The sequence below is a fragment of the Castor canadensis genome, chromosome X, assembly GCF_047511655.1.
Source record: "Castor canadensis chromosome X, mCasCan1.hap1v2, whole genome shotgun sequence".
In the NCBI taxonomy this organism is placed as follows: Eukaryota; Metazoa; Chordata; class Mammalia; order Rodentia; family Castoridae; genus Castor; species Castor canadensis.
In genome coordinates this window covers 15,478,896-15,505,699 of record NC_133405.1, presented here as the reverse complement: position 1 = coordinate 15,505,699, position 26,804 = coordinate 15,478,896, and the positions used below count along the sequence as shown (strand labels likewise).

General features: G+C 38.4%; 1 protein-coding gene and 1 pseudogene across 5 annotated transcripts in view; one reads left to right on the top strand and one right to left on the bottom strand.

The window, feature by feature from the left end:
* Nucleotides 1-3,900, top strand: part of LOC109674748 (uncharacterized) — a 68,046-nt pseudogene extending 64,146 nt beyond the window's left edge.
* The window catches only part of Fgf13 (fibroblast growth factor 13), a 539,487-nt gene that overhangs the window by 182,353 nt on the left and 330,330 nt on the right, over nt 1-26,804 (bottom strand). For 4 of the 5 annotated variants that reach the window (XM_074062388.1, XM_074062386.1, XM_074062387.1 and 1 more), the window contains one exon: nt 25,608-25,775. The exons of the other annotated variant lie outside the window; for it this stretch is intronic. In XM_074062388.1, the coding sequence (XP_073918489.1) occupies nt 25,608-25,775 (168 nt within the window). The remainder of the gene's footprint in view (nt 1-25,607; nt 25,776-26,804) is intronic. 5 annotated transcript variants of the gene reach the window in all.

Here is a 26,804-nt window from a genome sequence, read left to right as displayed (position 1 = left end):
ACCTGCCCCAAGTAAATTACCAAAAGTTACCAGGATTTAATGAAAGAGAAGGGACATTTCATATGAGCAGAGTCCTGGAAGGAAACAGATGGCAAATTCAAGGAAGTAACTGAAAAATACTAATAAAGGGACCTTTCAAAGAAATATGGGTCACCCTCAGGGAACTCTCATAGGATGGTGACTCACATGAATGAGTGAGAGTAGAAAGTTCTTATCCCACTATTGTTGGGACCCAGCAAAAGCTGTCTCCTTGGAAAAAGGGCCACTGACAGAGTAGGAACACCAATCTTGCTTGACTCCTGTCTTCCGATCTTTTGTCAGGGTTCCCCTTGGACTATTCTAACTGAACCAACTTGAAGCCAGAAGGCAAGGATTTCTGGATGATTTACTCAGCCCACACCTTGTGATCAAAGCAGAACCCAAAAACAAGTACAGTAGAGCTATAGAAGGAAAATGGTGTGTTTTCCTCCCATTTCTAGTCTAGGTATGTAATGTGTGAGACTACAGTAGAAATTAAGCATACACATAACCTATGCCCAGATGATCAAGAACCTAATGAAAATGGAAATCAGCTAATAAGGATAAAAGCAAGCATATACAAGTATTTACAATTAGTTAAACACTGTAAAACATCTAGGAATTGCCTCATATCATTCTTTGGAGAAGACCTGTCTTGCCCATCATCTTTTCTTTTTCTCTTTCCTAAACAGAATTTTCTCCATGTTCTGGCACTAAGGCTTCAAAGTGGATAAAATTTTATAGCAGTGGTTCTCAAACTGTAGTGTTTGCTCTCTAGTGCACATTTGGCAATTCTGGAGACAGTTTTGGATGTCACACTGGGAAGATGGTGGCATGCTATTCATATATCAAAGACAAGAGTCTAGAGATATTGAAAATCACCATAAATTGCATAGGCTATTCCTCCACAACAAAGTTATCTGGCCCCAAAATATCAATAATGTTGAGGTTGAGAAACTGTGTTTTAAATGAAGACATTCTAATTGAGTTAAGAAAGTGAAAAGGAAGATTTTAAAAAATGGAGGACTTGGTATACAAACTAAAGAACTTTTTTAAAGTTCATATTGTAGCCTTCTAATAGACAATTTAGCTGGGAGTAGTGGTTAAAGCCTATAATTCCAGCTACTCAAGAGGTGTGAAGCAGGAAGATTGCCCAGGCAAGTCTGGGCAAAGTTAGTGAGACCCTATCTCAAAAACAAAATAAAAACAAAAGGCCTGGGGATGTATCTGAAGTGACAAAGCACTTGCCTAGCAAGTATAAGGCCCTGGGATCAAGAAAGAAAGAAATTATCTCTGAGATAAAGTATTTTTTCCTACAACAAAAAAATCAAAGTAGGTCCTGAAATTAAAGTGACTTTCTTAAAATATTCAGATGATTATGAAGTCAGACCTTAGTCTGCCAGACTACTCATTTAATGTGTAATATTACTTGTACATGAGAATTTTCAGACAAATGATAACAATGTGCAGTATCTTTCATCCTACTTGTTCTTGATTGAACTCTGACATTCAAATTCTTGAAAGAAAGAATAACCAAAGGGAGGTAATCATCACAAAATAAAGCTTCTTCATGTCTCTTGAGGAAATTAACACGATTACAAATAGGTGAAGGCAATTGAGCTTGTTCTACACAGTGTCACAATAATGGAGAAGGATGACAGAAAAAAAGTAAAATCAGTTATAATGAAAGTCAATATTCCTTCTGTTCTCTCTTATTGAACATTCACAATGGTCCCACCTGATAGGTACTAATATAAACTTTTACATATGTGTGGTTGGGAGAGGTTAAATACCATGCCAATGGTCACATATCTGGGTCAGGGGCTAAAATGGATGTCTTAACAACCATGCCCAAGATAGGGAAGGGATTGAAATGGTTCAAGTAAAATAAAAGGGGACATTTGGATAAATTTTAGATTACTTGCAAACCTGAGGTTTTCAAGAAATAAAAAGCTAAAAGAAAATTCAATTTAGGGAGAAAGGGTATGATCTTCTTACAGGAAAAGCAAAAGCAAGGTCTTTCAGATATCTGTACCTAATGACTAAGCCGTAATTAAATCATTAGCTGTCACAAGGTTGCCAACCTAAAAATTGAGCAATAATTCCAGTCCCTTGGTTAGGAGAACTCTGTATTCTTTCTTCCTCTTCAATCAACTTCTTATCTGCTGGGATCAAACCCCAGACCCCACCAACAAGACTGAGCCTGAACCAATCACATTCTCTTGTCTGCACTCTGCTAAATGCTGAAGCTGTGCTTTGCATCTTGGATGGGAGAATAAGTTAATAATAATTGGTACCTCCAACTTTGCTATGTGGCTTCATATACATTGAAAAGGGAAGATGGCAGAGTTGTCTTTCAATTTGATAAGAGATCACTCACACCCTCACAGAGAGGTGAATGAAGAGTGACTGAGAAGGGATTCTGCTTATTGGAGTCAACTATTTTAGAGATAATTATTTTGAAGAGGCTACCTGCCCTTTATATTCAAGAAGCTAAAAGTTCACATTTCTCAACATCCATTGGGATAGAAAGATACTAAAGATTGCATTTCCCCCCAAGTGTAGAATGTCTAAGAAAGGGACATTCTTATTTAACTGCCATGAGAATTGAAAATAAAGAATATCTAACATCATCAAAATTTTGATTAACAGAACCAAGCAGTTCCATTCATCTGGTGGTCAATGTCATGAGATCAGTGTACTTGTCCATTGCCATATAGGCTCTTCTACTAAATATTCAGGCATTGGAGATACCCAGGTGAACACCCTCTCCAATCCTTCAGAGTTTCAAGTATAGCAGGTGGAAAAAGACTATGAAAAAATTATGGACCAACAAGGATTAGGAAAGAATTACTGAGCCAGGAACACCATTCTAGGTCTTATGGGGGAAAGTGGGAAAGCAGGGAGAGCAAATGGAACAGCATGAACAGAGTGGTAAAGCATGAAAGTCCATTGACAAGTGTGCCAATGTGTTTGGGAGACTTAGAGAAGAAATAACATCAAGAGAAAATCTGGATGCAGTTATAATGTATAAAACACTGTGACAAAGGATTAGACAGTGAGCTATAAGTCCAAATTTGTGTTTTTAGCAGGGTACCATAAATGTATTTCTATTCAATTCTCCCATGAAATTACTCCTGCTATTACTACAATCAGTACCACAAATAATACCAAAAGTACAATGAACAATATCATCATTTTAAGCACTTACTACATGTTAGTTACTGTTTGGTGACACACATTGTTCCATGAGTTGAGGTGCATTGTTTCATTTGATCCTCAAAAAGTCCATATCGGCCCACCCAGGCGGATCCAGCTCTCTCTGGGTACACGCGTAGCTTTACACGCGACAATCTGTGGCGTCCATCACAAAATTCTAGTTACCTGGCGGACCTAAGAGGCTGCTCTCCCGCTATTGCCCTGGACCTTCCTGCGCTGCACAGTCACCCTACCCGGGGGCCTTGGACCCCAAGGCTCAGGAGGACTGAACCAGGACTGAACCGAAGTTGCCATAGGGCCTTCGGGTCCCCTCGCCCTTCTCCCAAGTCTGGCCAGGCTGATGGGACCAGTGAGGAGCTTCTGCATCTTGACATTCAGAAGCTGAAAGATAAGAGGGACATGCTGGAGATGGAGAAGGAGATCGCTCAACTAATATTTGAGGGCTACAGTGTAGATGAACTGGATGACCACCACATCTCTCAGCTCCTGAGTATAATGACATCAAGGATGTAGGGCAGATGCTGCTGGGCAAACTAGCTGTGATCCGAGGTGTCACCACCAAAGAGTTGTATCCAGAATTTGATCTGGACTTGAATGACTGAACAGTGGCTCCTAGCTTCTTGTCCACAGCCCACAGGGACAGCAGATACAGACTTGAGAAGCAGTGAGAGATCAGACAGTGTACATATAGAGTTTCCACAGAGAAAGTGCAAGAGGCCCTTTTCTTTTCTTTTTTTTTATTGTTTTATTATTCATATGTGCATACAATGCTTGGGTCATTTTTCCCCCCTGCCCCCACCCCCTCCCTTACCACCCACTCCGCCCCCTCCCTCTCCCCCCCCACCCCCTCAATACTAGGCAGAAACTATTTTGCCCTTATCTCTAATTTTGTTGAAGAGAGAGTATAAGCAATAATAGGAAGGAACAAGGGTTTTTTCTAGTTGAGATAAGGATAGCTATACAGGGAGTTTACACACATTAATTTCCTGTGCATGTGTGTTACCATCTAGGTTAATTCTTCTTGAACTAACCTTTTCTCTAGTTCCTGGTCCCCTTTTCCTGTTGGCCTCAGTTGCTTTTAAGGTTATCTAAGAAGCCCTTTTCTAAAGAGCCCAAACTAGGTCAGGAGGGAGCAGAGAGAGGAGGGGAGCAGGGAGGAGGAGATACTGCCTGAAATGTCGCAGTGATGCTTGTGTCTGGATATGTGTATCCCATTTGTTAATAAACCTGTGCAATCTTAAAAAAAAAGTCCATATCATGTCCATACATTATAACCATTTAAGGGATCAAAACATTTCACTGGTGGATTATTTTCACACAAGGGACAAATGAAGCAAGAGAGTAAAGCTATAACTCATTTCCCTTATTTCCTATCCCTTGTAATTAGCACAAAAGGCATCTAATCTACAGAGTTCCTTTCCCTCAGCATATCTATGTTTTGAAAGAACATTTCTGGTGAAGTGAGAAGGGAGAAGCTAGAGATGTAAGAGGTAGCACTGGTTAAGATCAAGGCTGAGGGGACAGGAAGAATGAGATCCATGGCACATATAGAAAAGGAAAGAGGATTAACTTTACACAGGAAGAACCATTTCTGTAGTGCGATGAATGGGATGGAAGGTGCAGTTAAGTTTGAAGGGGCAGAAGAGGGAACGTTAGGGAGTTCACCCTGACTTTTTTCTGCAAAGTTGAGAGTTCATCTGCTGAGTAGGCTTCAGATGGAGCAGAGGGTGAGCTCAGTGGCAGAGGTTTGAGACATCTGCTGTAGATGATGAGAAAGGGAGACAACAGAACACATGACTGACCTGATTACTTAACAGCAGCAAGACTGTAAGCTAGCTGCACCTGCCAGTTAAAGGACCAACGGGGAATTTTTAAAAATTATATATCAAAGGTAAATAACCTAAAAATTAGAATCTGTCCATCTATAATAGTTTTTATTCAAAACTGACCTAATAGGGGTCAAAAGTTAAGGGACAATTGAAGATGCCTAATGACAACATCTTAGTTTTGGTGATAATAAGCCTATCTTAAGTGGAGCTGTATCAATGATCTTGGCCATGATACAGCCTAAGTTTCACTGAGTTTTGCCTACATTCTTTTTAAGCAGATTCACAGAGCCAATATTATGCTAACATTTGACTTTTAGAGAAGGAGGTGGGTGAGGCTAGAGGTTTCTCTGTTAAAACGTCTCTAACATATGTCCTTTCCTTCACTTAGCTGTAGTTTTATGGCCCTTAAGGAACAAGAATAATGTCTTTCTTCTTCAGTGAGCAGACCATTATATCTTGCTGCAAGGGAATTACCCACACTCTTCCATTTGTGTTTAAAAATTATATTTGTGCTCAAACATTTTATCCTTTGGGCATTTCCTCTACCATACATGTAGATTACAGTGCATTTCTTATGCATAAAGAATCACTAGCCCCACTGAATATGACTACCAGAAGGTTTCAACATCATTTCAGTCATCTTCCCTTCCTCCATCATTTACTGTAACATCTTAATTGCGAGCAACACACAAGCAGGTTGTGACTGTTTCAGTGTTCTTGGAGCTGCTCATGGGGGTAAGATATACGTAACAGTTAAAAAGCATTATCTTTGGAGTCATGCAGATCTGGTTTCAAATCCCAGCTCCACAATTTAGTAGCTACATGACTCTGGATATGTAAATTCAAATTCATGCTCTAAGTCTCCATTTTTTCATCTTGAATTCGGGGATAAATATTAAGATGAAACCCTTAATATTGTGAAGAGTATAAAAGATAATGTATATGAAGCTTCATTGTGGCTACCTGGAACATAATGGTGCTCAGTAATGTGCAGCTAAATGAAGAATAACTCAGTGTTGTCTCTTGCTTTTGCTTCAAAGGAAAAAAGTAACAATTTTCCTTCAGCTTTGCAAGCCTCCATGATACGCATTCATGCTCTGGACATGACCACTGGACTCTTACTGCCCAAGTTTGAGTCCCTGCTCTGTTACTTACAAGCTGAGTGACCTCAAGGAAGATACCTTCTTAAGCCCGAGTTTTTTCATCTTCAAAATAAGAATTAGGGTTGACAGAGTGGCTCAAGTGGTAAGAGTGCCTGCCTAGCAAGTGTGAGGTCTTGAGTTCAAAGCCCAGTGCTGCCAAAAACAAAACAAGACACACAAGATGGGAATTAAATTAAATAATATATGTAAAGTACAGGGATTAGCATCTAATAGACATAACAAATACAAGCGATTGATATTATTATTCCATAGGTTCACCCTCAGTTTATGAAGAGAAGCTGACAATTTCCTGAGGCAGTCTGATAAAAATTGAATTCTAGGCTTCCCACCCATAGTGTATAGTCATGTACTATACTTGGTTTCCAAGTGGCAGCCAACCTCACATCAGGATTACTTATTGTTTGCCGTCTTAAACAAGGGGTTTCTAATTCCTCAGGCAATGAGGAAATAGTTTGATTACATTGGGCCAACCTATGAGGACTTTTACATCCTCAGTTGTTATTGTCACACTAAAGAGAAGGGCATTTATGGAGAAAGCATTTAACCAATTTTTTTATTGAAAAGTGATCTGTCCTTTCAGCCAGAATCAGCTTAGCTTTTGGATTTATAAAAATTCTTATTAGAGGATCATCACATCCATCCTTTCTTAAATATTTAACTGTACTGTTTCCAAAAGGACCTTAGTATTACAACTCTTCAGTTTTAGGATGTTTTATCCAATGCATTACACACATTTGAGAATAAGTGTGCTATTTCTGGAAACCTCTTAACTCTTTTAGACTAAATGAATACCATTAGACAATATATGTCTACAACGTAATAATGGCACCCAGGTGGCTTAAGAGTTGGCACACCCATTAAATGCCTAACTCATTTCTTACAAGTCATTTATTTTATTTTTGGAGGGCAGTGCTGGGGCTTGTACTCAGGGCCTACACCTTGAGCCATTCTGCCAGCCCTTGTTTTTGGTGATGGGTTTTTTTGAGATACGGTCTCGAGAAACTATTTCCCCAAGCTGGCTTCAAACCAGATCCTCCTGATTTCTGCCTCCTGAGTAGCTAAGATTACAGGTGTGAGCCACTGGCGCCAGACCCTTATAATGTTCAAGCAAAATCTATACAGAACAAAACCAAATAATAGTACCTTTCCATAAGAATATAAATAAAAACACATTTCTCAAAAGCCCTAGATGGTGATATTTCACAAAAATATTCCAATAATAAAATCTTCTTGATCTGCAACTATACAGAAACTGAAAATCTGAAAATCATATTGAAAGAATGCAGCTAAGGGATGGAATCAAACCACATAGCCCAAGGCAGTGATCCCTTACTTTATCTAATAAAGTGGTTTGATCTTAGAAAGTTGCACATAAATCAATGCTTATTTAAATACACTTCAGAATGGTTTTATAAAGCAGTCTTGCAGTGGATCCATTAGTAAAATGAATAATCACTCCCATTTACCTCTTTTAGAAAGTCAAATGCTCAACAAGCAGTGCTTAAAGTGGGACTTACTTATGATCCAAAAGACCCTGGCTCAATAGCTACATAACTTAAGCAACTTTTATTCCAAAATGGACCTTATGGCACTATACTGAAACACTGATGTATTGATGCATGGTAAGTGGAAATGCAAGCCACAAAGATTGTTTCATCACGACTGTAGCATAAGGGTGCATATATGGCACATAACCTCCTTTGTGTGAGATCACACCCCCTGTGCCATTGGCTATACTTAAAAATTCAGCTGGTATCAAAGGAAAAATGTACCAGCTACTGAAGCATTTTGCAATGCTGGATGAATTTCTAGAAAACGTAGTTAATGACATTGGGAACCACTCCCTAGAAACTTCTATGAACAGATCGGCATGTTCTGTGGTCCTGGTGGCCTGATCACAGTAATGGCAGCTTTATAACACCAGTATGTTGAAGGAGTTCTCTGAAGAATGTTAAAGATCTTGAATATAGAAACAAAGACAGCAAGAACAGAAGAAATTTCATCGGGGGGTAGTACTTTGTAAATAATAAAAACAATTCCATATGCATAAAATAAATAAGACACTTCATAGCCTTTTAATATTAGTGTGTGATGTAAATCTACAAGGACAGGGATATGACAAAGCAGTTGTGTCTCAAACAGCTTTTACTTTTGGGACCTTTCCTAGGGGAATATTTTTCATTTGGGTAACATTGGAAAATGCTGCTCTAAAGACCATTTTAACAACAACAGTTCAAATAACTAGCATTGATTATTTTCCAGGGACAGAATATGTGAAACTCAGGAATCACTCTAGAAGTTGAGTGCAAGATAAATCCAGTGGGTAGTTGAGGAGAATGGCAAAAACCTGATGAGGACTCTGAAGGTCCGTTTACATGGCAATGACTGGGTAGGATTAGGGATGGTATGGTGAGTTAAGACTCACTCAGCTGAGTCACCATACTCAATAATAATAATCATTCCCCTTTATTGATCACTTGGGCTGTTCCAGACATTACCTGAATGAATCCCCAAAATAACCATATAAACTGAATCCTATTATTGTCTCTATTTTACTCAGCCTAAGAAGTGGCAGAGGTGGTTTGTTCAACAACTAGCTCCATGGTCTTTCCATTCCGCTAGAATTGTCTCTCCTGAACACACTGGTGAAGACAAATCCTGAAGCACCTTCAGGATACCAACAGAAGTCACCAGGAGAAAATGATATGTATGAGTGTATTGTCACATTTCAGAATTGAAATGCAGAAAATACAATCAGCAACCCAAAATGCTTTTTTAACACAAAGCAGCCTGCAAGAAAATTCTATGTGGAGACCAATTGCCTTGATAAAGTAATGAATATATTGTTCAATCTGCATTTTAAATTTTCCATTAAAGAAAAAGGCACTCAAGAGACAGAACTTAATGTGCAATATATTCTATTAAAGTCACTTACTAGTGACAAACATACCCTTAACAATGATGCGAAACACACAGCATTTTCCAATCCTAGTAAGTATTCTTTTGGACTTTAATAGGTAATAGAGGGTTTGTTTTACTTTGCATGTTCCTGCCTGCTTTTCAAAGCAAGTAGCATGTGGTCTTTAATTGAAAAGCTTGTCTTGGGTCCCAACTGTGTGTTGGGAAGAAGACATAGAATCTACCCTCGATGGAAAAAGAAAAACCCTTTAATTTCAGGCAAGAACTAAGCTGAAAGGGCTCAGGGAAGTGCTGGGAAATTGAGACAAAGGGGTGAATTCTAAAAGTATTTCAGGATGGAAGTATTAGAAGTATAGATCTGGGAAGTCAGACACTGAAGCTGTGTTTGAGCAAGGCTTTTTAAGAGTTTGGAACTTGACCAAGTTTGAACTTCAAGGATGTACTATGTAAGCCATTGTGAAAGAAAAGTGAAAACCATCAAGTTAATAAAAGGTCCTGCTGGGCGCTGGTGGCTCACACCTGTAATCTTAGCTACTCAGGAGGCAGAGAGCAGGAGGATCATGGTTCGAAGCCAGTCTGGGCAAATAGTTTGAGAGACCTTATCTTGAAATACCTAACACAAAAAGGGCTGGTAGAGTGGCTCAAGATGTAGGCCCTGAGTTCAAGCCCCAGTACCACAAAAAATAAAATAAAAGGTCCAGAGGAATAAAACAAAGTTAAAAAGAAAAAAACAGGAGCCAGATAAACCAACACAATTGCTTTTGAAAAACTAAAGCAAAACATATTAAATTAGCTGAGAGGTAAGGATATTCAAATCAGGTCTTTTATTTGTATGCAGATATTATTTTTATAGCTAACAAAGGATTCACCAATTTGTGTTTTATGTGTTTAGTATAGCAATTACTCTAGAATCAAATATTATGTAAATATAAATTTAATTGTATCTTAACAGGTGAAATCACCAACCTAGGTGATACCCTAGGTGGAGGAGCTATCTAGTTAAGATTGCTTATAATTCTAAATTTAAATTACATTGTATTTTTAACACCTACAGTGTTCCCTAGTTTTGTCTTAGCTAAAGTCACTCATGTTTCCTTGTGTATGAAATGTAGACAAAATTCTTATATCTCAGGATTTTTATAGAGGGTAGAGAAACAAGAAGAAACATCTGGCTAAGACTCAGCCTTCAAAGAAGTGGGGATTATAGTTACTGCTGCTTCTAATCCAATGCCAGATACTGGAAGCAGGGGTGAAGAAAAGTGAGGTAGAGACCTGCCTCAAGGTAATACTCTACAACAGATTCCACAGAGCCCACTCAAACTGAACTATTATTCATTTCTCTCAACTATTCACTAAACTTCTCCATTCCCTAAACAAAGAAAATGTGGAATAGTTCTAAGAACATTAAAGATTTGAGCAGCTGTGGTGCTCATAGTGGTAGTGATTCTATGGAAGGACAGTTGATCAGTTACCACCCATGAGAAATCTGAGTAATTCTGAAAGTTCTGTACCTTTTGTTTATAACTAGTGTTTACCCAGAAACAATTTACACATGGGGAGGATTGTATTATCATTCAACTTCCAATAGAAATAAGAAAGCATGTGAGTACATGGACAGTAAAATTTGACATACTAGTCCCCTCACCTTCATGTAACTCTCCACAGTGGAAATGGTAATGAAACAGTGAGTTTCTAATGAAAGGGGGATAATATTTGAATGTATATATACTTGAATTCTTTCAAGTATGTTCCTTGAAAGAACATTTCCCTAGAATTTTAGGGGGAATATTCCCCTTGTTCCCCCTAGAATGTTCCTTATATGTCTGCAAGGAAAGGAAGGGGCTATTGGTGGGAGAACATGAATTCCAGAACAGCCTTAAGATGGGGGCTGGTAAATTGAGAAGTGATGTGAAATGTGATGTCTACTGTTCTGAATCAGAAAATACAGCATGAAGTAAATTCTCTTCGAAGTAAGTCCTGAGAGTCTCCTTTTTGGAGAAGGCACATTAGAGCTGTGGTTTTCTATCTGAATTCCTACACTTTCTAATGGTGTGCTATTGAATAAGTTACTTAGTTAATGTGATCATGTGAACTAATTTTTGAAATGAAGACTGTCAGGTATTTAGAAAACATTACTTTTCACTGTAGCCACATACCATGCCTAGGCTTTATTCTCAAAACTAATCAAGAATCAAGATCGTGAGTTTTGGCAAGAATCTGGGAAAGGAGAAGTCCATAGTCTTCTCCATATGGCCATGAAGCACTTCTGCTTTATCAAGACAGCAAAAACTTGACACTTAAGAAATAAGACTTCAGTAATATCTATTAGCCCAATTTCCATCCTGGTTGCACATAAATTTGTCAGGAAATACACATTGAGTCTTATTTTCTACAGTTCTGATATACAAAAGAAAAAAAGAGTTCAGCAAACATTCACATCATCTTTGGGTTTTTTTTCTTCATTTTATAGATAATAATGATATGAGAGAGAGCCAAGGAAGGAACAGACCTAATCAAACTTAAGTCACTAGGGGCACTTTACTGTGATGAAGGAATAAAACAAAGTTAAATAAAAAAAAAGGAACCAAATAAACCAACACAATTGCTTTTGAAAAACTAAAGCAAAACATATTAAATTAGCTGAGAGGTAAATTTAATTTTGTTCTTTTGGAGTATTAATTTTCTCTGAACACTGATGAGTTTAATTCCTATATATCCCTCAAAATATTATTCAAAGCTTCACAAAATTCCTTTTTCTTAATATTACATGCTTATTGGCATTGTAAAGAAAGCAAGTATATGCAGGAAAAGGTGCTGGTTCATTTTTTTTCTTTTGTTGTATTGGGGTTTGAACTTAGGATGTTATACTTGCACACTCCCACTCTCTAGCTGAATGAGAGTTCATTATTTTAGGACTGTTTAAGACCAAATACTTTGAAGCAGTAAGTACAGTACCTGGTACAAATATTAGTATTCAACATTAGTAGAGTCTTTATGCTTCAAGTGAACATTCTAAGCTTGTGAATTTTGAACTAGATATGAAAACATACAAAAAGTGTAGGAATGGCTTGAGCAACAACAAAGCCTTCCTGGATGAGTTTACACTTGAGTCTGGGTCATGAAACAAACTAACTTAGACCAAACAATAAGAGATCATGAAAGAATGCTAAGAAAATATGAATGAAACATGAAAGATATCTGGGACACCATGAATCATGGGCGTAGAAGAAAGAGAGGAAATACAAACTAAAGGTATTGACAACCTATTCAATAGAATAATAGCAGAGAACTTCCCTAACCTCAAGAAAGAGAGAGTCACCCAGGTGCAGGAAGCTTACAGAACACCAAAGCGACAGAACCAAAAGAGAAACACCCCCAGACACATCATAATCAAAACACTCAGCACACAGAGTAAAGAAAGAATTCGGAAAGCTGCAAAAGAGAAAAGACAAGTCACATATAAAGGCAAACCCATTAGAATAACAGCAGATTTCTCAACTCAAACTCTAAGCACAGAAGGTCATGGAAAGACATAATTCAGGCCCTGAAAGAAAATCTAACCTTCTTTGCTATGAAATATTAGAATATGCTGGTTGATTTATCCAAATCTTCTATGAGGAAAAAAATGTTAGCACCATTAAATAAAGATAATAAATACAAAGGCCTTCAGCACTCAAGGCACATGTCAGCTTCTGATCCCTGGGGAAAGGGAAGTGTAAACTTCTCCCTTCTACCTGCTGAGCTCTTTCTCCTCCCTCTTCAAAGTCTTTTCTCAAGTCAAGCAGACAGGTGAGAAAAGAATGACAGGGTATCAAAGAGTTGCACAAGCTGCAGGAATATATAGTTTCCCTGGTAAACTTACATGTTCCACTATTCAGACCACAATCTACATTTAAAGTACAAGACCCCCTGTCTCAGCACAGATTCAATTGAGACAAAGTCATGAAGAAAAGTAGTTTTGGATGTGCTAAAGAACAAATGGAATGTCATTAGGAGCATTTTGCTATTTTGAAAAAAAGGGCATTTGACAAAAGGTATATAGGGACTATAGTCTCTGGTATTACTTAGAAATGGAAAGTGGCTGAACATAGTCTGAATTAAGGGGTGATCCAAGTACAAGGCCTCTTTCAGAGAGAAAAAAAATCCTCAAACCCTCAATCAACGTGGTTGCAATGATAAATATTTATTGATCACTTACCTTTGCCAGACACTGTCTGTGTTTATGATATCTACTCAGTAAAGGTCTTTCATAGGGATGAAATAAAGGGTATATGTTTAAATGGAGTCATCATTAGGAAGGAAGAAAGATCTCTCTTAAGATGTCAGTAGTAGGTCAGGCATGAGAGTACACACCCATAATCCCAGCTACTTGGGAGGGAGAGATAAGAGGATCACAGTTCAAGGCCAGACTGTGAAAAATGTTATCATGAGCCCATGTCAACAAACAAAACAGGCACATGCCTCTAATTATAGCTATGTCAGAGGCATTGGTTAGAGGATCACAGTTTGAGGCTAGCCACAGGTAAAAAGTGTAATATCTTACCTGGAGAAAAACTGAAGTATAAAAGGGCTGGGGGCATGGCTTAAGTGGTAGAGTGCTTGCCTAGCATGTGTGAGGCCCTGAGTTCAAACCCTAGTACTGACAAAGAAAAATGAAAAAGAGAAAGAGACAACAGTAGCTGTTCCCAAAGAAAAAGCTGAACTAGAGGAAAAGGTTCCTAAACTATTCTGATTCCTTTTGGGGATTTTTTTTCCTTCCTCAGCAAATATTCTGGATATATTTAACTAATTTTTCACTAAGTGAGCCTCTAACTGTTCATTCCAATTAGAGACTTACTGAATCAATTCATGAATCTTCTAACATGGATCCAAACTTCAACCTTCTCAGAAAAAAGTCAAGTGAGTACAGTGGAAAAAAAAGCTGAAGAAGGAACAAGAAGGAAAAGTTATTAGCTGCCAGCTCCTATAATCCCTCCTTTTTGAAATGTCCTTTGTTCTTTTCTTGTTCCATGAAAAGAACCAGATTTTATTCATAGCCTGATGCAGCCTGCTAGACAAATGCCCTCCCGGTATGAATGGTGTGCTAAAACTCACATTATTCCATTGAGGGCTGTGATCAATCTGTTTTCCTGGACTGGATGTATTCCAGAAAGGACTCCAGTGGAAGGATCTTGTGAGCTCTACTACTTTTCTTCTCATAAGTGTTTTCTTCCCTAGTAAACTATTTTAAATAGTGATATGTATCCACTTGTATTTGTGTGTGTGTGGCGAGGGTTGTGTGTCCAAACCCTCTTTTGAATGGCAACTATCATCACAAAGTAGCACATTTCCTTGTCCCTGCTTTTGTGGCTTTGAAAGGGGGCAGAATCAACTGTGTCACCACTAGACCAATGGCAAGTCTTTGGTAAGATCAGTGTAGACACCTCCTGCCCATTAAGGTCCTCAGTGAAGGGTCTGTGTTTAGTCCATAGAAAGTCACCTGTGCTCACACACACATTCACACACAGAGAGGGACAGGAGTAATAGCCCCAATGAATATATTGGCCCCTACAATCTCCCTGTATTTGTGAAAGATTATTCTAAAAGGGGGCACAAGATGTCTGCAGTCCAAAGTGGGCCTAAAAACGCAGAGCAAGGATTAAACATGTGAATTCTTACTAGGAGGGCCCAAATCTGGATATTCTAAGTTCAATGGGCCATTTGCCCTAATTCCAGGCAGCAAATGACTGAATGCTTCTAATCTCCATCAACAGACTGGATATATCTGTCAACAGACATTTACTGAGTGTCTAGCGCAGTAAGGCATTATGCTGACTACTAGGCATAGCATGACAAAGAGAGATACTAACTCTGCCCTAAAGGAAGAATTTAATACTGATAGGAAAGGCAACCTTTGAACTGCTCTGTTAGTTAGATCATATTATATTTAAGATAATTCCCAAGCATAGTAGCTTAAAACAGTAACCCACTTTTTATCTGTCTTAGACAATAGGTTGGCAAGTTGGTTCTGCTGACCTGATCTGAGCTCTGCCATCCATTTGTGTTCAGTGGTAAGCCAGGGTGGCACCAGCTGTTCTAGGATGGGTTTGTGTAGGACAACTCAGCTCTCCTGTTTGTGTCTTTCACTACAGTCCTATGAATCTTTTTAAAAATCTTTTATTCATTCATTTGTTCATTCAACACTGATTTAGCTACTTTCTTGTGTGTCAGACACCATAAGGTCTTACCTTCAAATTGCTCAGGAATGAGTTTTAGGCTGGTAATAAATATTTAAGAACCATTATCCTGGGAGCAGTATTAAAGCTAAGAGAGTAGACATGTCTTTGGCACAATGGTTTCCGATCTCTCAGGTAAATACCCAGAGTGGGATTGCTTCATCATATGAACAGGCTCTCTCTATTTGTGTGAACTACAACTTGGAAACATGACAGTACCAGAACTCTGCCTCATCCCTTCACTTTTAATGGTGGCACATGCCACCATTCATGGCAGAATTAGCTAAGCCTGCTTTAAGATCTCATGGTTCCAGGAAGTAAACTGTGGATTCCAAGCATCCCTCCATTTAAGCAAGTAGCACAGGAAAAAATAACATGGGAAGAGTAAATGTTCATATAGGGAACAAAGGGGAAGAACATGTGACACATTTCAAGGAGGCTGCTTTGTTTAACCCCTTGCCTACTGCTTAGGGTGACATTCAACCCAGGATGTAGAGAGTGTCTAAAGGCAGTCCTCTATTGGGTTCATTGAGTTAGTAGTCTCTGTTGAGAGATTCAGGATAGTTCTGCAGTCTGCTTCCAAACCCTAGCTCTTGTCAGCAATGGATAAGATGATGCCGAAAGTTTTCTCTTCTTCTCCTGAAAGAGGAGTTGGGGTATAAGAGGAGCTTATACCCAATGTGATGGAAAAGATCAGGCATGGAAGCTAAATGGACTTGGCTTCAAATCCCAATTAGGACAATGACTATCTGTGTAACCATGTGCATAAATTACTTCACATCGCTGTATTCCTGCTTCCCTGTCATGCCCTTCAAAACTGAAGACACAGACCTCAAGGTTGGTTGAGAAGATTAACATTAATAGACCTGAACAGTCTGACACATAAAAGATGCTAAAAGTTTATAGCTAAGCATCTAGCCAAAACGCTGTATACAATCCTCTGAACAGAATACATCACGGAACTTCCCAGGACCTGGGATCTCTTTCTTCATGCTTCCAGAAGGAAATGCATCATTGCATACAATCTTATTTCTTGTCAAAGTCACAAAGACAGATACCTTAACAGTGATCCAACCCAGATTGGCAGGACGTTCTCCTCATGTGCCTTACGTCACTTTTCACTATATAATGATTGTTTTGTCTCACAGGGACTTAGCTCATCAGATAATAATGGCATGAGACAAGTTTTTTGGGTAGAAGGTCAGTTGGCCAGCTGTGATCATGAACCAGCCTACAGCTGAGCAGCCAACACCAATCATCACAGAGACTACAGCCCAGCTCTGAACACCACAGTATGAAAAACATTTTGACCAAGTCCAATTTGATAAGAAATTTCCCTGAAAATATTAAAAATTATATCTGGCTGTTTCTCTTTTCTACAAAGAGCAAGCTACCTCTTTATTGTTTTCTTGACAGCAGGTACAAGGTTCCCTCCTCTTCTGGTTATGTAGATCAGGCAATATGTCATAATAAGATAATGCTAACATAGATAAAGAACAAAGTAGAAGCTCCTTTAAGGATCACCTCAAGGATTAAACACATTGTCCTACAATAGAAAGACCATGGACTTTGGAGTGACAATATTCATTTGAATATTGGCTCCACCATTTCTCAACCAGGACCAGTTATTTCGCTTCTCTGAGTCTCAGTTTCCTTGGGAGAAGAGAAAATACCTCCTTCCCTCTAAGGATTGCTATAAGAATTAAGATAATGTTAGGGAAAGTCAGTGACACATACTAAGTTCTGGATAATTACCAATTGTATTCATTATTAATTACCTTAGACTAGATAATAGGGTTCCCACAAGTGATAAAAGAGAACTGACTGCTAATATCCAGATTTCTAGATAATGTCTAACACTATGGAGTTGTAGAAGTGCTCAAGGCATATTTAATAACACTCCCTCAATGGTGGTGACTTTATAGAACTGAGGAAAATAGCTTTTTAATCATTAAAAATGTCCTTTCCTCATTTTCTACCAACACAGGTAGAGAAGAGCATCCCTCAGCTTAAAGAAAGGAGGGAAGGCAAGTGACCTGTTTCTGCCTTTCATCTACAAAGAGTTCTGTTGCATTCAATAGAATGTATTAGTCAATAACCAGACTAACCATATTACTTTCTTAGTGTGTACCCAGGCAGGCCATTAGTTCCTGAGGCTAAGGACCTTTTCACTCACTCCTTCTGAGTACTGAACACCAAAACCTGGGCCCAGAGAGCAAGAAAGCACCTCTTGAGTCTCTTTTGCTTATGACATTCCCTTGCTCTCACAAAGCTGAGGATGAAGTGTGGATAATATTTTATTCCTTTAAACTATAGATGTTTTCTCAGCAATAAAATTGTTTTCAGTTAACAAATGCATGTAGGTAAGGAGTAAGAAGGACAAAAGCGAGTCTGGCTTTGGAAGCCAGGAAAAATTAAACTCAAATCAAGCTCTGCCATTCACTGAGTGACTTAACCTTTCCATATCTTTCCTCCTGTGTAATGGAAGTAACAGTCCCCACCCTACAGTGTTTTGATGATCCTAAGAGGCCTCACACCATACTTTCTGTGTGTGGGGAAGTGGACAGCAGAACTTACTCTCTCTGCTTCTGCCCTGGGATGTTTGGTTTTCCAGCCAATGTTGTTTGTTGCTTCCAAAGTTGGATATGTATGGAGGTTGCCTTATAACTTTTCTGAGAATATATATCTTAAAATAGCTGGATCCCATAAGTAGACATCTGCTAGCACCTGGGTGGAAGTGGACATGTGACTTTCATGTGTTGGAGTGAGTGTAGATATTGGCTGTGAAGCAAGACAAGGTTAAGTGTTGATAAAATGCAGATGTAATGTTTCTTGTTCAGTACTTTTCCATGGACATTCTAATTGTTTATTCTTATACATGCTAAGAAACACTGTAGAGTATAACAAATGAATACATGACTCAATGTAATTTAGAATGTTAGGAATGATTTATAAACATGGGTGGCAATTAAAGCCTCCCAATCATACTGAAGTCAGTTTTCACATACATACTGTAGTCATAATTTTAAGCTGCAGTATCTTAGTATGTGTGAGTGATATGAGGGTCATGCCTCAATGATGACAGCCTCTGGTGTAACTCACAGACTGATACCCAAGTTATTAGCAGTTTGAGTCAAGCTTTGCCATCTTACTCCAGAGCAGTAGCAAATCAGTAAAGAAGTAGCAGTACTCTTCTGGCATATTGAAATCCCTTTTTCTCCTTCTCCATCTTCATAAGATACTTACATAAAGCTCTGGAGAAAACTCTTCTGCCCACATCTGCAAGCTGCACCAGAGTTTGACAGCAGAATGAGTGTTACAGTAGTTGCCTGAGAGAAAGGATGCTGGTCACTAGATGGCAGATTACCACACTCCTATGGAGAAGCCTGGATATTTTTCTAAAAGTGCAGAATGACAAAGAAACAAGAAAACTTCAGAGAGGCATGGATGTATGCGTGTGCGCATGTGTTCGCGCACATGTGTGTGTGTAACATATGTGCCTACAAGTTCTAAAGGTCAGAATAAGAGCTGCCTGTTCAGCTGTGCCCTCTAATCACAGGGCACCTCCTGAGGAAGTCCATGCAATCAGCATGATAAGGTTTCTGAGCTGACACCTGACATCAAGCACCAGGATTCATGCCAAGGTGATTATTTTCTAAAGCACTGATTCCAATTCTGTTAGCACATTAGAATCACCTTGGGAGATTTTTCTAAGTATTCATGCTGAGCCTTCATCATAAAAGATTTTGCAGGTCTTTGTTGTTGTTGGTGGTGGTGGTTTTGGGATATAAATTCAGGTATTGCTCTTATTTAAAAGATATCCTCAGATAATTTCAAAATGAAGACAAAGCTGAGGATTACTAATCTAAAGCAGTTATTACTCAGATATGGTCCTCAGACCGAGGGCTGGTGTGTGAACCATGCCACCGAGCAGTTTTTATTTAGTTTGGCTGACATTTTTGGAAGCAAGATAGCAATCTTTTCTTAGTGAAGGGAGGAGTATTATTCACATTCTGGCACAAGCTCCTAGTCATGAATTAGTAACAATTTCAGACCCAGAACTGATTCAAGGACACTTTGAGTAGCATGTGGTGGGTAGGGGTCCAAGAGGAAGGGAACAACAATCATTTTCAAAAGTGTGTTGCTCATCAAAAGTCAGCTTTGACGTCAGTGGAGCCAGCACAACCTCTCCCAAGGTGTACTTTTAGGATGCTAATAGGGGTCAGGAGTAAGACTGTTCCAGCATCTACAAGATGTTGTTTGCCATGGAATTGTCCAAAGTAAGGCAGCTACTTTACCAAGTATAAAAGGAAGTTATTATTTCAAACAAAAGAGAGAGGGTAAAGTAGCTGTCTAGCATGTACATGGTCCGGAGTTTCACCCCCAGCAGGGGAAACAAACAAAGACAGGATCAACATTGGAGGAGAGGCAGCATCACATTCTTGTTTCATTAAACACTGATCTTATAAGATATCTTTGTCAAAAGACAGATTTATAGTCAAATATGTTTTTCAAATTTCATGCCACTTCTAGAGGAGGAGAGGCAGCATCACATTCTTGTACATCTCAGTAAAGAAAACTTCCATACATTAGGATTGGCCTTGACTAATAGTAGTAAGTCATTAGGCTATGCCTTTGTGAATGTGGAAGATACTCTAGCTGGGTCACACTGTGTCAGACAGGCAGATTTTTTAAAGTACTTTATCAACTGGCTGTGAAAAAATAAAAATTAAAAACAGAGGTTCTGAGACATCACAGCATAGGATCATGTTGGCAACTTGATCCCTTTGAAGGTGATAGTGCCTGTATGGATGGATAATTTCCAGATTTTTAAAAATTCCATACTTAAAAATTTTGACCTTGACCTTTTATTTTCTACAAAAAATAAAAATCACCACCATATACTATTATTCATTCCTTGGACCTTTCCTAGAGCATCGTCATATGAAACATAAATACCTCAAACAGGCCATCAGTGCTGGATTCATACAGGAAATATCTACTCCCAGTATTAAATAAGCAAAACCTGGACAAGTGAGTTACAAAGGAGAGACCAATTTGTCTTAGGAAAACAGCACCACCACAATAGAAACACATAAGCTCAAAGGACTGAAGGGAGGTCTGTTGCTTTAAAGTGAATCATATTTTCAGAGAATGAGTGGTTATTAGTTTCTACTGTAAAAGCCAGTCTGGAGACTGAATTGAGATGCACATATTCAATAAGAGAATAATAAATGCCCATTCTGTCCTAAAATTGAATTATTGGCTGCTAAGTATACTTCCTTGATTAGATTATGAGTTTCCCAGAGAGTAGAAGCTGTCCCCAAAATATGATTTAATTTCATGTTTGCTGACATAAGGTGGGGAAATAGGAGGGAAGAGAGTAATGTTTTAGTTCCATTGCTAGTTTCCTAACATGATTAGGACACAACAAGTTGTCTTCTAAGAAATAATTGAATGCAACCAGGAGAAACACATGTGAACACTTTGTGGGGAGAGGATGGGGCTTACTTGTTGTTAATCAACAAGGCCTTGAGATTTCTAGCTTTTATTCAGACCAATATTGTTATCTTTCTTGAGACTGTAATTAAGATGTCATTTGATTCTATGAGTAAAGCAAGCTCTCTGACATCATTTTGTCATCCTTCAGGTCATAAAGCAAATGCAGGGTGACCTTAAGCCATAGTTACTTTGTAAAAAAAGATGAAGCATAAAGTCTTTTTATCTATTCATAGCTACATGAACACATGGCCCCATATTTTTCTAAAAGAATAGGAATATCTCTCAATTCTCATCCTCCAGGGGACAGACATAAAACTCAGTTATATCTTTCCTAAAAAGATATTTTCAGGTGTCAAACATCCTTCAAGCTTAGTGAAAAAAAGATTTCATAACAGAAGTTTAATTTTATTAGGCTATTAATCAAAATTATTACTGGCCTATATTTCTCACAATGAAGATTAGTATTAAAATAAGAAAGGCACAACAACATATGGCAATAAATTTGGAAAAAAAATGAAGATGAAAGGAAAAACACTTCCCTTAGCATGCTGCTGAATAGTCGTTTACCTTTTTCTTCTCCTAACATTTAGGCAAGACTGATATTTACACTGACATGTGCTCTTTCTGAGATAAGGAAATCAAGGTGTTACTAGAGTAGCATCATTGTGATAGTTACAAATAAACCCCCTTCACTTTTTTTCTTAGTTGGTCAAAGATGTGGTACTCTATTGCCATTCTCAAGCACAGATTCTCTTCTCCTCCAACCAAGGCCACTATGATTGGATACCTCTCTGAATGAGATGGGGTGTGTGTGAGTGTGAGTGTGTGTGTGTGTGTGTGTGTGAGTGTGTGTGTGTGTGAGTGTGTGTGTGAGTGTGTGAGTGTGAGTGTGTGTGAGTGTGTGTGTGTGTGTGTGAGTGTGAGTGTGTGTGTGTGTGAGTGTGTGTGTGAGTGTGTGTGTGAGTGTGTGTGTGAGTGAGTGTGTGTGTGTGAGTGTGAGTGTGTGTGAGTGTGAGTGTGTGAGTGTGTGTGAGTGAGTGTGAGTGTGTGTGTGAGTGTGAGTGTGTGTGTGTGTGTGAGTGTGTTGTCTCACATGAAAATTGAACTATAGGAAGGAGGCCAAATGCCTGATTAAAAGATGGTGAGAAATCACTGAGCATGGTAATATTTTTTGTCACATTAACTCTTTCAAACTTACTATTGTAATCAGAATTTTCAGTCTTAAAAGCAAACACCAGGAATCCATGATTTATTTTTCTCTGTAGATTTTTAACATGACCTACTCAAAAGCTTGTTTATCTTGGTGTGATTCTTTTTAACAATCTTCAAACATCAGTCAAAGCCCAGTGAGTGTCATTTAGGAAGGAGGAACTATGCTGATAATTGATTGGCTTCCAGGAGTTGATCTAAATCAGAGGTTCCATTTTGGCACACATGGCATGGAAAGAAAAAGTGAATAAAGGAACAAAGCTATGAAGATTATACTTTCCCCTGCCAAAAGGCTCCTGGAACAGTAAGAAAAGATTTTGGTAATGATCTCCACTCTCCATGCAGCTTTCTTATAACAAAGAACATTGCTGGTACTAGGCCAAATTAGATTCTCAGATATTTGTCTGTGCTTCTTCAGCCAAATTCCAGTACTCACATAAGTACTCACTTATAAGTGATGGAAATAATCACATCACTGAAGATCACAAGTATTTAGAACAGATTTAAAATTTTGTGTTTGAAATTGGCTGTTCATTAATAGAAACCTGCTTTCGTTTGGCAAAGCATAAGTTGGCCTTGGTGAGTTCTGAAAAGCCAGTGAGATATTTCAGTCTATGTATTTTTGCATGAATTCTGAGGGCTCTGGACTTAATCCAAAAATATCTTAAAATATAGATGACTATGAATAATATTAATTAGCTGTCTGTACTGTATCTCATGTGGCCATAAACCATAGAAATAATGTGCCCTTTATAAATCACAGCCAACCAAAAGAAAAACCAAGACTTTATACTACTGCATATGATTTAATTTGTCAATTCAGTAAGGGAAAATCAAATTAATTCTAGCTTTATCATAATACACATAGACCTTTGTGACCTAACTTAATCGTTTCTAAACCATATACGATTCAAACTTTTATTTCTCCCAAATTTAAATGAATTTTTCATTTCTCCCTTGAGGGTTTCTGACATTGTACAAACACTACCTAGTTAGAAGAGGTCATAGTGGCAGGTTAGCTCTGCACAGACCAAACAATGGATGGATTAACCATTGTTTTCTCTTGCTATGAAATCAGTGGGCATCCACAACCAATGTTAATCTTAATTGGTCTCATGCTTTGGTATAGAGATCATGAACAGGAATCTCTCTGCTTCACATAAGAACAGAATGTTTCGATAAATCCATATAGTTTAGATCTAACATACTATCTATTTCTAATAAGGAAGTCTTTCATTTCCAATAATTATAGCAAAATGTTACAGCATCTTCAAGAGAGGACTGAAGATAATACCTTATAGCATCTAAAAACCAGTCTTGCAAAAATCTTCCAGGTTGTCAGAATAGCCTCTGAACCCTTCCAAACCCACCTCCAGGAACAACAATCTGCAGTATCCTGCATGAAGTAAGCGTGTTAATTTTTCAGCATTGTTTCCTTATTTATCCAACTCAGTTCCACAGCATGTGTTCTTTGGCCCCCATCTAAGGTCTTCTGGATCCTGATAATCTGTACAGAGATCAAGTGTTTTCATTTGCCAGTTTGGGTTCACCATTACCTTCTGTGCCCTTGTTTGAATGGGGTATAGTGTGATTGTAAGTTATATTAAAATGAACCTCTAATGAGTCTAATGTTATTCACAAATAATTCATAGGAATAAGAAGGGAAATATTAGCTTCCTATTCCCAAAGACCTCCAAGAAGGACAGGGCCAAGGGAAATCTTCAATCTGAAGAAAGACAATGCCCATTATATCTAACCAGCATTCAACATGGTGTGGTCACTAAATATTTGGCAGAAATGATAGATTAAAAGCCATGTAGAAGAGTTTAATTGTTACCCATTTATTAAGGAATTCTTCATTTCTGAAAATATTGATAACAGTATTCACTATGCACTCTAGATGGTACTTGAAAATTAACAGATCCTGTCAAAAGTATATCTGAAAAATATGGGATCTTAAATTTTCTTCAACTGGTTTTTTAATCTAAAGTATTAAAACAATTTTAGGTTTCTCACCAATTTTTTAACAGAATTTAACTAGCAACTTAAATGGTTTATTTTTCTTACTCAAACAATTTTCAGCCTAATTTATAAGTATAAAACTATCATGTGTGTATACATGCATATGTAATTTGAGATAGAAGAAAGCAGAAAATATTGAAATGTATTGTTTACAGTGAAGTAATTGTCACTGGTCAAATTTTTTTTTTGTCACCAGGTCAAAATCTGGTCAGTATCCTCTACACTAAACCACCATAAGACTGATTTTACTCACTGTAAAGGGTAATCCTTTATACCTGCAGGTGAACAAGTGTTAACATCAGAAGTCACACCTAAAGTGGATTGCTTGGACACCAAAAGTATGGGTAGAATATAAATGCAAATGCTCTATTCTATTGCTGAAACAGAATTAAGCATAGTCACATAAGCTTCTCATTTTCAACCAGTAAACACTTAAAATTCTATTTGGAAGAAAGAAAAAGGGAAATTTTGAGTTGTAAAATTTTGCTACCAAAACAGTGGTCTGGAGTTCACTTGGAGTAATTTCCTCACACACCAAACTTCAAACATAACCAGTGTTTTCCAGATGAGAAAAGATAGTTGCAATGAGTATTCCCAAAATGTTGCAAAAGGACCACTTGAAATAGGAACAAAGTCATTTTTACAACACATACAAGAACCATTAATGTAAAAGTGTACCTCAATTGCCAACAGATAGGTGAATTCTGTCACAACCAATGCTCTGCATTGGAAAACTACATCAGTGTATTTGACATAAGTGAAAGATGGATTGATTCATAATAAGTAATTATTATACACATTAAAACACTCAAAGAGGTACTTTGCAGATAGATTTGTGACATGGATTGGAATGAATACCTTATTAACAAGAATTTAAGTAACAGCAAGTAGAATTGTCCAAACCTGTACTTGAGCTGAAAAGAAAAACAAACTACTCATATTGTCCTTGAGGCATGCATTTCACCATGGCAAAGTGCAACTGGACGTGCATTACATGGGGGAAGTCTGGGCCTGCTTCAGCAAACTAAGGACATCATGAGCATTCTTCCATGAGCAATGCAGAAGCTTTATGAACTGGGGGAGAGAGAGAAAATTTGAAACACTCTTCTCATTATTTCATTTTAGAAGTGTCATTCCTCAGCCAACTGTGCTTCAGGAATGCAAGGTGATGAGAACAGACGTGGCCAGATGTTGGCTACTGAAGCAAGCAACTTTGGCAGCCAAAACGGGGCAGTGTCATGTTACCAACTGAAAATGCTTCAGCTGCAAAAAGCAGGAGGATGCTGCGCTTTGTGCCAGAGATGACTGTGTTATACAGTATCCCATCTGAGACTGTATAACTCATTCACCAGTGAGCTAGGGGGCCTCCTAGCTCTTGCAGGGGCCGAACGACACACAGCACACCAGAGGGCAATGCATAATCCAAAAGCATAAAAAATAAATAAGTAAATAAAGGAGAGAAAGAAAGAATGAGAGAAAACAAGCAAAACACGCGTCTGTCGTGCACAAACCTTCGGGCTCTGTGTTCTCTTTGTGGTGTACTTGCTTCAGCGGGCAGCAGAAGATTTCGTGACACTTAGCACGAAAGGGGGACTCTTTTTTCTTTAATTCCGCGGATTGGATGGAATCTTGCCGTAACATAATGTATTCCTGTGTGCCAGGGGGGGCGTCATCCAGAACTGTGGTCACCACATAACAAAATGAACTCAAGTTAGAGCTTCATGAAAGCAGCGAACATCTTAAATTAAACCTACTCCCAGGAAAGACTAACAAAATAACATCCCTACATAAGCTTCATATACCTAGCAACTTGGTGATTTTATTTTTAGAGGTTGATTTTAAAATACCTAAGCCCTGGGAACAGCTATTCAATTATATATACTTCTATTGCCAGTACCATGAAAACATAACAGTGCTAAATTGTACCCACAGTGCAATAACATTCTAATGTTTATACCCACGTTGTACCTCAATAAACACCGAGTAGACAGAGCTCACAGGTTTCAATTCAAGGTGCAACATAGATATTTATAGATGAGATAGCCTAATAGCAGCCAATAATCAATGAACTAGCTTATGTTCCTTTTCTTGGTCCACACCTATCTAGGACTGGATTTTCAAGTTGCTCTTTAGGCGCTGACTTCCAAAGAGAACTGAAGCACTTGTAATATCCTTCAGATAGATGTGCAAAATTCCTTAAGGAAGACTAAAATTCCAGCTGAGATCCCAAAAATCAACACTGGATCAAAATCCTAGCTGGCTAGATTGTGGAAGAGCAGGACCTGCTTTACTGATTTTGGCCTTAGATATACACTAGCCTCGGGTCAGTCCCATTTTCTTTCTAGGCTCCTTGTGTGCTTTCTAAGCAGGCTTGTGTATCACTAGTGTTTTTCCCTGGAGAAACCAGACTTCTGACTTTACAGGGGCCATTCCTACTTTCTTTAGTCTGAAAACCACCCACCAAAGCAGGTGCAAATTCAATATGCGTTTGCAGAAACAGGGAACTGACCTAGCAGGATTTTTTTTCTCTTTCACACCCTTCCCAATGAGGCCAATCCATTTCACCATGGGTGAGTCAGTGCCTCCAAAGCTGTGATTAATGACTCATTCTACTCCCCCAAATGCATACACTTAACGTGCATTTAGGAGCACTGATAGATACCACCAGCAGACTTCTTAAGGGGAGAATAATGCGGTGGTATTTGTAA